Source organism: Henckelia pumila, chromosome 4 (assembly GCF_033568475.1).
Source record: "Henckelia pumila isolate YLH828 chromosome 4, ASM3356847v2, whole genome shotgun sequence".
Taxonomy (NCBI): domain Eukaryota; kingdom Viridiplantae; phylum Streptophyta; class Magnoliopsida; order Lamiales; family Gesneriaceae; genus Henckelia; species Henckelia pumila.
The window spans coordinates 6,790,714-6,802,012 of record NC_133123.1 but is presented as its reverse complement, the minus strand read 5'-3'; the positions used below and the strand labels follow the sequence as shown (position 1 = coordinate 6,802,012).

At 31.0% G+C, this 11,299-nt stretch overlaps 1 protein-coding gene across 1 annotated transcript; it reads left to right on the top strand.

Moving 5' to 3' along the window:
* The first annotated feature begins 7,735 nt into the window (after positions 1 to 7,735).
* LOC140860421 (trans-resveratrol di-O-methyltransferase-like) lies at positions 7,736 to 9,198 on the top strand. Its single transcript, XM_073263437.1, has 2 exons — positions 7,736 to 8,518; positions 8,890 to 9,198. The coding sequence occupies exons 1-2, from the start codon at positions 7,736 to 7,738 to the stop codon at positions 9,196 to 9,198; spliced, it is 1,092 nt and encodes a 363-aa protein (XP_073119538.1).
* The last annotated feature ends 2,101 nt before the right edge of the window (positions 9,199 to 11,299 follow it).

The following is an 11,299-nucleotide window of genomic DNA, read 5'->3' as shown; positions in this document are numbered from 1 at the left end:
ACGAATGAAAAATAAATATAGCATAAATAAGTGAGACAAAAGAATATTTAACTTTGATAAACAAATGTTGCCTCTTAACTTTACAATTATATGCTTTGCAAATGGAATGATCTGTGCACGATTTTTCTTATTTTAAAAATGTTCTGTGGTGTTATCAATCAAATTAATGCCATGTCCATCGAATTAAAAGTTAGGACCATATCAATTTTGGTAAATTATATTTGTGTTATGTTTATATTTGTTATCCTTTGCAAATGGAATGATGTGCACGATTTTGTTTATCGTAAAATTTAAATTTCAGTCATGTTTTATTCAATTTTTTTTTTTGTCTATTCCGCGGGTGCTATTGTGATTTATGCATATCAGTACCAAATTGACGACATATGAAAAAAGGACTAATTATTTTTTTTTAAAAAAAATGAAAATATCAAATTGAAATTGAAATTTGATAATTTATATTAAATTTAAAACCATAGTCCACCCTAATAAATTGGGACGCCCCCACTCATGCCATTTCAGCCGCCCCCCAGGCTTATTCCACCCTAATAAATTGGGGGAGGATGGGTGAAATTGGGTTAGACATTCTTAGTTTCATTTTATTTACCAAACTATAATCATCATTTTCTTAGAGAGTTATAAAATTTTATATAAAAATTTATAATAATAAAATATTGAAACAAACATTTTCCCTAAATTTTCAGCTCAACATGACCCTTTAACCCACTTTCATTATTTTTTCTCGAATCATAAAAATCCCAAATTTCTTTTTATATGATTTCACTTTAATAGAGATTCTTTGCTTATTTTGTAATTATATAAAACCTTTGATTTGGATAATCTATAATGATGTTTTTGAATTGAGACAATTAAAATTCGTGTATTTTGAATTCCTTTGCGCTTATTAAATAACTTAAACAATGCAAATTAAAAACCATATATATCCTACTTATTTACAATCTATTTATACTAACAACATTGTAGTAAATTGGTCAAAAAAAAAAAACATTGTAGTAAATTGAAATACATTGTGGTTAATATAAATAGATTGTAAACAAGTACGACACTATTTGAGTTTCCATTATTTAAGATATATATTTAACAATAAAAAAACTGAAATCAATGAATTTCAATATTACTTAATCCAAATTCAACTTTATGTGAAATAGTAAGTGATATCTTTCATTCATTATTCGAATTTCAGGAGAGCAACAGTGTTAAATTAAATGACGTAATGCTTATTTAAATTGTTCTTGAGCTTATAAAAAATAGACAAAGTAAATAATATTCTTGTATTTTTTTTTTATATTTTCAAATAATATAATTCTTTTTAAAAGGTCCAGCTCCGACCCCCCTAAAAATTATAAGTTGGTTTAATCAAAATTCGAATGCCGTCATAGTCATAGAGAAGGAGAGAACGTACATTAATTGATTTAATCACACATAATTTTGTAAGGAATAGGTCTCTGTGATGAAATCAAATTGGAATTTAAAGGCCGAGACACGTTCAATGTTGCTCTCTTTAATGGCTCGATGATTCATTGTTGATCATTCGCGATACAATTTGGGGTCCATAAGTGATAAGTCAATGGGTATTTTTTCTTAAATATTTTTATTTTTCACAAACATGTCAAGATGATTAGATCCACTCACATCATTTTGAATTAATTAAAAATTTATTTTCACGCATAATATCCAATTCTTTTAACTAAAAATTTGCTTAATTAGTTGTTTTTTTTTAATTCCTAACACTAAAAGAAGGTTATGATATATATGTAATTAAAAAAAAGAAACATTTTTTGTTTGATCAATAACAATGTGTACAATGGCGGATCCAAGATTTAAAGTCTACCCGAACGAGATGTGAACTAGATCGACTGGTCCCACATATATTGATTCGTAACACCGTCTAACAAAGGCCTATTATAGTGACACGAGTTTCGTTTTGAGTATTTAAACACTTAAATATGATTAAGAAATAATTAATTAAGCAAATCAGAGTTATCAAGCATCAACAAGATCTAACCTCACACAAAGTGCATGACCAGTTAGATGAGTTATATGCCAAAAGTGTACCGACAAGTAATAGTTTGAAAGTCAGGTGTCACTTATGTATGATCCTTGGAATGAGAATGATCATTCTCATTAGAATGAGTATTTCTATGTTCATGAAAATGACCATTCCATTTATTTTGGATGATAATGATCATTCCATTCATTTTGGACGAGAATAATACGTCAATTCCCACCCTCCCTTCTTATTATTGTAAATTTTCTTAAATTTTAGTTTATTTATAACAATCTAACATAAAATTAATATTATTATATTAAAAATAATTATAAAAATTATTCTTATCAATATATACGTTAAATTAAACTAAAATAAATAATATTTTAATATTATTAATTATTATTTAATAATAATAATAATAATAATAATAATAATAATAATAACAACAATAACACATTTGAGTAGCTATTTTTTTTTTCTTTTTTTTAAAAAATATTTGATTATTAAATATAATTTAATTTCTTTCCTTTTTATTTTTTTCGATACAAATAATTGGAATGAAATACAAATATCATTCAATTTTCATTTTTATTACATTCCAAAGTTGATTCCATACATACTTTATTTTATTCTAATGTACCAATCATGCTCTTAATGCCTAACCTAAAATGTACCAATTAATTTGAGAAATCAATTATATCTCAGTGTAAGATTGTCTATACTAGCTAGGAGTGAGGTTGAGACGTGGTATTTGAGTTGATGTATCGAGTTGTATTATTGCGCGCTTAGCAACATCACTATAAATAATTTTGATAAAACGATAAGTGTTCGGTCATAGTATAATTGATATCAGATCCGATGTATGTGTTCGAGTATTATCGTGAAATGCCAGGTGAAATTATCCTCCTAAAATTGGAGAGTGGTCGACAGATAACACTAATATTGAACTATAACTTTTAAATTTTGAATTACATGGTTACAAGTAGCTATAATTTTTTAATAAAAAGATAAAGCATGCAATCCTATAAATTCACTTTATATAGTTCCAGTTTCCTTTGAAATTGATTTGATTGCCTGTTTTTTTTGTTTATTGTGTTTGAATTTTTTTTTTTATAATATCATTTTAACCCATAAAAATAAAATCCAAGTTTGGATTTGAAATTTACCGGGTACTAAAAATTTAGATATGAAATCACCAATCCAATAAATTTAATATTAATAAAATAATATGATATTTACCACATGTGTAATAAACACAAATAAAAACCAAATGAAAATTAAGCAGCAATATTTATATCATGATTATAATTATAAATGAGAAAAGAACGAGACCAATTCTCGAGCTAGCTAAATGATCAAGTAGTCTAGTTGACTCGAACAGTGCTACTCATTCACATAATTAATCATATTATTATTTATACGTCTTAAAATATTTTTATACGTGCATGCGTCGGTGAATTATATCATATCATACAATTGTATGTCCAAATACTAATATAATGCATCCCAGACTCCCATTATAGGAAATTTAGAAATTCGACTTGGAGCTCGACACACAAGTTTTCATCCAATAATTTGAATTTTTTTATTTCGGTCTTTTTTTCCGTTCAAAGCCATTAAATATATCAAAATATCAAATATTGCTTATTTAATACCGATGTTATCCTTCATGAGTCAGATATGGAGAATAGAACATATACTATACATATTAAAATATATCTAAGCAAAACTGCAAAACTAAAAGAAAACCACCAGTTTTTTCATCTCATTTTGAAATATTAGGGATCATTTGCTTTATTTTCTCCTTTATTTTTGTTTAGATTACAGGAGCTACATCTTTATTTTTTTTAGATTCATTTTAATGCTTAATGCACATGTTTATTCTTGCTACAGGAGCTACATCTTTATTTTTTTTTAGATTCATTTTAATGCACATGTTTATTCTTGCTATAGGAGCTACATACTGACATACATAGAAGAGCATGCGTGTCAAATAACAATATTCAATGTGGTTTGTAGTTTTTTAGTAAAAAAAAAAGACCAAAACTTAAAAAAAAGATTCGAATTATTGAATGAAAACCAAACATAACAAGTTAGCTAGATGATCAAAACCCAAAACATATCAACTAACGGAACTATAAAATTACAAATTTTCCAAATAAAAATACTTGAGGTACACCATATATATATATATATATATATATATATATAACATATTGACTTTGTTTTAATTTTTCACGTTAAAATTAATTAATATTTTTTATTTGAACAAAGCAACGTACTATATATCATGGATCACAACTGGTCATCAGTGGGAAATATAATAGATCATATAAAAAAACATTATTTTCATGGTGCTATCGTCAAATTGCTATAAATCGCTATGCAATAATCGTGTCTGCCATTTTATCATTATTTTACTCCCTCGATAGATTTCGCGAATCTCTTAAACTAAAGAAAGAAAATTAAACACTGCAAAGCAAAACTATTATTATTGTTCTCAATTTGAGAGACCAATCACACGGCTTCAAACATTTGGACTATTTTAACATATTTATTGTTGGAAATATTAAATGAATTGTGATTGTTGGAAGAAATGAGTTTGAAAGGGCTTGAAAGGATGCTTGAAAACTTTGTTCTAAGTGTTGCAAATAATTTGAATTTGGTGAAATAAATTGGAGAAAAATAGGGAATTGATTGTCCCATATTGGAGCAACTCCAATTTGTTGCTCACCTTAAATAATACATATTGGTTTATGGGATTGACCCCTTAGGGCTTAGGGCACCAATGTTTTGTAAAGGGGCAAGACGCAACAAACACACGCGCACGGCCGGCTCGGCGAGATCTTATTTTCAATTATTATTTTTGGATAGAATTTAATTTAAAAAAAAATAATAAATATTTATTATTATTTTTAGTGCGCCCGAGCGGTCATATGACCGACCGAGCGCAGCCCTCACCTTGCGAGACAGCGAGCTTCAGAAAAGTTGGGCGCCCGAGTGGCCAAAGTAGGGCGCCTGGGCGGTTGAATTTGACCGATCGAGCGCGCCTTCTGGGCTCCGAAAATTTGTGTCTGTTTTTGAGCTTTTTCTGTCACGGGTTGCATCCTTAGGCCATAAGACGTATTGTTTGAAGTCTTAGGCTATATATATGATCAGTTATAACGTATATTAAGATAGAAAATCATCTGATAACATATACATCAGATTTCTGCAAAATCTCTCCATCACTTTCTCAAAAGAAAAGAAAAGTATCAACTTATTTTCGTTCGCTGAAGTTCGTAATATTTGTAGTGCTGCTATATCACGATCGTTAGTCGTTGTATCTTAGAGACGATTGCCGCCAACGTTGAGCACTGTTAAATGGACAATTTCGTCTTGCGAATAGAGAGATTCTCTCGCCTCGACTAGTTGCTGTTTTTTGTTGTTGTTTGTCGTATAAGTTTTCAGAATTCGAAATACACCCTTATAACAATTATATCTCCTTCGTGTTAAGGAAAATGACTTCATTTTTCCTATTAATTTGCACAATTTTTAGTTTTGGTTCATTAAGTTTTCAGTTTTTAGTTGTAGTACACTAATTTTTAATTTCTGGTTATAATTTGATCAAATTGTTGACACACGTGATACCATGTCAATATTTTTTTAATATACCACATCAGTAATTAAACCCACATTATCCGTGCAAGAATGAAACTTAGCTTGTTCATTCATTAATCTAATAATATAAAATTATATTATTAAATATGTTATTCTTTATATATAAAGAATCTCCTTCTTAGACACAATCTTTTGTTTTATCAAAATTACCCTTTCTTTATTTATTTTTTTTAAAATTTCAATATTTTAAATCGCATTTTAGTCTCTCGATAATTTTTATATCACATTAATAAAAAACAATATACAAGCACGCATCGCGTGCACCAATACATTAGTATATTATTAAACTTGAACACCTCATACAAACCGACTTTGCTATTAGTAATTTTCATACATATATGCATATTTTTTTTCTTACGATTTTTTCTCCAACTTCTCTCTTATATCCCAAAGTTCACACAATCTCTAAAAAAATAATATATAAACCATAAATATCATATCTTAATAAAATAATAATATTTCTTACACAAACTTATCATTTATCAAACACAAATTTTTTTAATATATACACGTAACGCATATCAAATAATACCAAGTATATATATATAGTAAGGATCACTAGTATATATATTAAGCAAGGAATATCTGGGTGGTTGAGATACGAAGAAAACTTATAAATTTTATATCTATTATTATTTTACAAATATAACTAAACCCTAATTGGCGGCATACCCTAATACTCTGTCATAACCATATAAATTTATGGGAATTTTATTTTGACTTAAATTGTCTATTTTTTTTTTTTTTTGGATTTACTCAATTATCTTTTCAAAGTTTAGTTTTGGTACATTAAATTTTTATTTTTGGCTATTTTGGTCCAACAGATGACGTGAAACCGGAAAATGTTGACGTGATATTGGAAAATAATGACATGTCAAACGGTCACGTCAGCAATTAAACCAAAATAACAAAAAATAAAAAAGTTAGTTTATTAAAACCAAACTTTTAAAAATTATGGATCAAAACAAAAAAATGGACAAATTAAATAACCAAAAAAAAAATCATTTTCCCTTAATTTATTCCAGTTGCCACCATATTCTACTGCCATATGCGATATTACAACGTAGCAACTCGAGACCTCATGAACTTAACATGTCAAGTAGTAGCAACACTTCAGAAACCGGACAAAACCACATCCATCACGTGGGATTCCACAAATACAAAAACAGTGTTAAAATAAATGATTAATATTACTATTATAGTATTAAACATATGAATTGTAAGCAAATATAAATTAGCATATTCTACATGACATTATTTATAGAGACGTAAACAAACCGAACTGTTTGCGAATCGCGAGCTATTCGGAACTCAGCTCGGTAAAAAGCTCGTTCGTTAATTTTATCGAGCTGAGCCTGAGCTTGATTTCGAGCTCGACAATTTTCACGAGCCGAACTTGAGCTTAAGGATGTTAGGTTCGTGAGCTTGCGAACATGTTCGTTAATAGGCTCGGGAACTCAAGCTCGGGCTCGGCTCTTTTAGGAGGCTCGCAAGCTCGATCTCGAGCTCGGCTCATTTAGGTGACTCACGAATATGTTCATTTAATTTATATAACTTGCAAGCCCGAATTTGCTTCGTTTAGAAGAGTGCTCCTTGAACTTGTAACTTGGAGGCAGTACTCGAAGATTTAAGGCTAATTTGTATCTAGAATTTGATATGTGAATTCAGATAAATTCAGAGATTTCAGGATATATTATGACTTGAGCAGTTAGTAATGATGTTGAATTCATAAAGATCGAAAACTTTGATTAATGAAATCGGTGGATTTTTTTTCGAAATTGAGCTGAGTTGGAAGTTAAAGTTTTAGATCATGGTAAAATTTTAAATCAAGTTATAGTCAATTTTATTGAGAAATTATAATCGAAAAAAACTCAAACTCAAGCTCCGTTGTATGCTTAATGAGCCTAAAAGCGAGCTTGCTATATATCAAACGAGCCGAGCCCGAACCTGAGCCTGATGCTGTTTGGCTCGACTCATTTACATCCCTAGAACTCACATTACTATATATAGTCTATGTATCCTCCCTAGCTAATACACACGACCTTACCAATTAGTAGTATATCTAAAATGGCTTTGCCCTGTGAAGAAGAGTACTCCACACACGAGCTTCTTAATGCTCATGCTCAAGTTTGGAATCAAATCTTCAAATTCATATTGCCCATGTCCCTAAAATGTGCGATCGAATTAAATATACCAGATATCATCAAAAATCATGGCAAGCCAATGACCCTTTCTGAATTAATCGGTGTTCTCCCCATCAACAAGGCCAAATCCCATTACATTCATCGTTTAATGCGTGTTTTGGTCCATTCTAAATTCTTTAACAAAGTTTACATCGAGGGCGAAAACGAACGAAACGAGGGTTATTGGCTAACACCTTCCTCTAATCTCCTCCTCAAAGATTCACCCTTGTGTGTTGCACCTCTTGTGCTACTCGTACTCGACCCAGTTCTGATGAATCCATGCAATAATATAAGTGAGTGGTTGGCCGATGATCGCATAACGGCATTTGAAACGGCTCACGGGGTGACGTTCTGGGAGAAAGCGAAGACAGTTACCAGCCTGAATGAGCTGTTCAATGAAGCCATGGCTGGTGATGCACGGTTCGTGAGCGGTTTGGTGCTTAAAGATTGTGACAAGTTGTTTGAGGGAGTCGAGTCTTTGGTCGATGTAGGAGGCGGAACGGGGATGATGGCTAAAGCTATTGCTGATGCATTCCCTGAGATGAAGTGCACGGTTCTTGATCTTCCACATGTTGTTTCTGGCTTGGAGGGGTCCTGCAGTAACTTGAACTACGTTGGGGGAGACATGTTCGAGGCGATTCCTGCTGCTGATGTTGTTTTACTAAAGGTATGTGCCAATACTATTATAAATATGAGAGTGTCCGTAACAGATGTTCAGACGAATATCTCATTTGAAAACAAACATGCGGGGTATCATCAAAATTACAAATGATTGGATGAGATCTCAATCAATAAATATGGCTAGAAATGAAAGCGAGTAGTACTGATGATTTAAAAGGCTAAAATTAATTAATACCCTGATGAATTTTGTGTTGTACATCTTCTGTTTTCTAATGTTTATAAGTGCAACATGTGACGAACAGGACCAAATTAAAACATCACATTCCCTTCGATTTCTGTTTTTTTTTTTAAAGAATATTAGACCGAATAGTCATGTATATTTCGACAATATTCATGTGTTACGACAACAATTAACAGTGGATACTACACGATTGGAAAGACGAAGATTGCATCAAAATACTAAGGAATTGCAGAGAAGTGATCCCTGAGAAGAAAAAGGGAGGAAAAGTAATCGTCATCGACATAGTTTTGGGATATAACGAAGAAGACGAAGACGATACAGTAAAGGAAGATCAAATCTTCTACGACATCGCGATGATGGTTTTTGTGAATGGAAAAGAAAGAAGCGAGAAAGAGTGGGAGAAATTGTTTCTTGATGCTGGATTCAGTAGTTACAAAATTACTCCTACATTAGGAGTGAGATCTATTATTGAAGTTTTTCCCTGAATCTAAGTACATGCATAAATAAGTAATATATATTTGTCGGCTCATAGTTCCAATTTAATATGCCGCATGCAACTTTGATTCGTTGGATGGTTCTCTGTGTTAAATGTGATGATGTTTTTATTTCGTATACGGTTTTTTTCTATTTACTTGTTCAATTTTAAGTTTGGTTTAATAAGTTTTCAAATTTTGAAATTGATATATTAACTTTTAAATTTGGGTATTTTGGTTAAATTAATTAACTGATATGAGATTGAAAAATGTTGACATAAAATTGAAAATTGTTTATATGTAAGATGTCATGTCAACATTAATTGAATCAAAATAGCATAAAATTAAAAATTAGTTTCAAAGCCAAAATTTGAAAACTTAATACACCAAAACTCAAAATTGGATGGCTTTCATGTTTCCTTGGATAAAATTTAACTTATCTCTTAAATTAATTAACAACTCTTATATAACAAACACTTCTTCGTGATTTGGAACCCTTTGACGAAAATTTGATTTCATATTTGACATTCCATTTTCAAATCATAAAATTGAAGTGAAAAAAATCTATCGATAATTAAGAAAATCAATTTCCTTGAGAGATATATTGATGTTCGAATTAGTAGAATATGTGAACGTTTGATTAAGGATAATAATAAATTCGATTTTCCTTTAGGATCCAAAACTTTCTCGAACGAACTAATTGTTGTTACAGAGTTTGCTCAATGCAGTTTATCCGACTTCCATGCATGATTTACATGTTATTACGTTAATCCGGAATTTTACTAAATACTTATCTAAAGGAACAACGGTCGGTTTTACATGTCATTAAAAAAAAAAAATCAATATGTCAAGATGCATGTATACATAATGAATATGCATTATATCACATGGTACGCCCATACAAATAAAGTTTGCAAAAAGATAAAAAAAAAAAAAAAATTACAAATCACTGTAACATCTAAAAATTAAGAAGTGGTAATTAACTGAAAACTTTTAAATTTTATACAAATTAAAAAGCGATGAGATTTCTTTCTTTCTTTCTTTTTTTTTTAAAACATAAACTAATATATTTAAGCAGTCAACAAGTCAATGTTTACAACATATTTCAAAAACACTGGAATAGCTTTTGAATACACAAAGTTAGTACCCCTGGTGATGCTAATACGAGCTAGCTGTGCCGAATAACTTCTGATATGGGCTCTTCCATTGCGAATGGAGCTGATTTTGTTATTGCAGCAAGAGCATTGAGAGCATCAGTTTCAAGAATTCATTCCGTCCATCCCGAATTTAAAGCTTTTGCCACTCTTTCCTTTATCGCAATGATTTCGGCTAAAAGTGGTGTGAAATTTCCAGGAAAGCAACATCCTTTTGCGAAGTGAACAATTCCTGATGAGTCTCGGCCTACTATCCCAACACCAAAATAATCCTTGCTTGCAATTACGACAGCATTTACATTGATTTTAAGAGCATTAGATGGAGGAGGCTTCCATTGAGAATGAGGTACTGTCTTTGGAATTTCAGGCAATTGGTTATGTGCATTAAGAGGCCACAAGTAGATCTCATTCTTTCCCCATGCGCAAGAATAGCATCATAAGACTCACGCTTAAAATTACCTTGAAATGTCATCATATTACGAGAGCCCCATAAAGTCCACCAAAAAATGCAAAAGATTCGAGATCTTTGATATGATCCTGTTCGACAATATGCGAGAATAAATCACCAAAAGATCCCCTATCAAAACCTTTGGGAACAGGCTACAAATGTGTCATCTTCCATAACTTGCGAGCATGTAGTGCGATGAAAATATCCAGATTTAACCGTGTATTCGCGTTTTGGAGTTTAGTGCCAAATAAGTTTGTCTGGTTCGCATCCACGGCTTATTGGAATACGCTTCAGTCTACAGCCCAAAAATGGTTATTCACTTAACTCCAATCCCAAGTCCCATGAGTAGTCATAAGATCAACAACCTTCAAGTTGGATTGACTTGGGTTTGGGGCTGTAATAGCTAGGTTCAAATAGCTTTGGACGCATTAGCCAGGGATCCCGAAAGACTGAAACATTTGATTCTTTGTTAATTCTCCAACGTAGGCCCTTCATCATGAGCTCTCTACCC

Bases quoted from the DNA above. Each gene is read 5' to 3' on its own strand.
- LOC140860421 (XM_073263437.1), top strand. From the start codon at position 7,736: ATGGCTTTGCCCTGTGAAGAAGAGTACTCCACACACGAGCTTCTTAAT. The intron at 8,519-8,889 runs GTATGTGCCAAT...AACAATTAACAG, and splicing joins CTGATGTTGTTTTACTAAAG to TGGATACTACACGATTGGAA.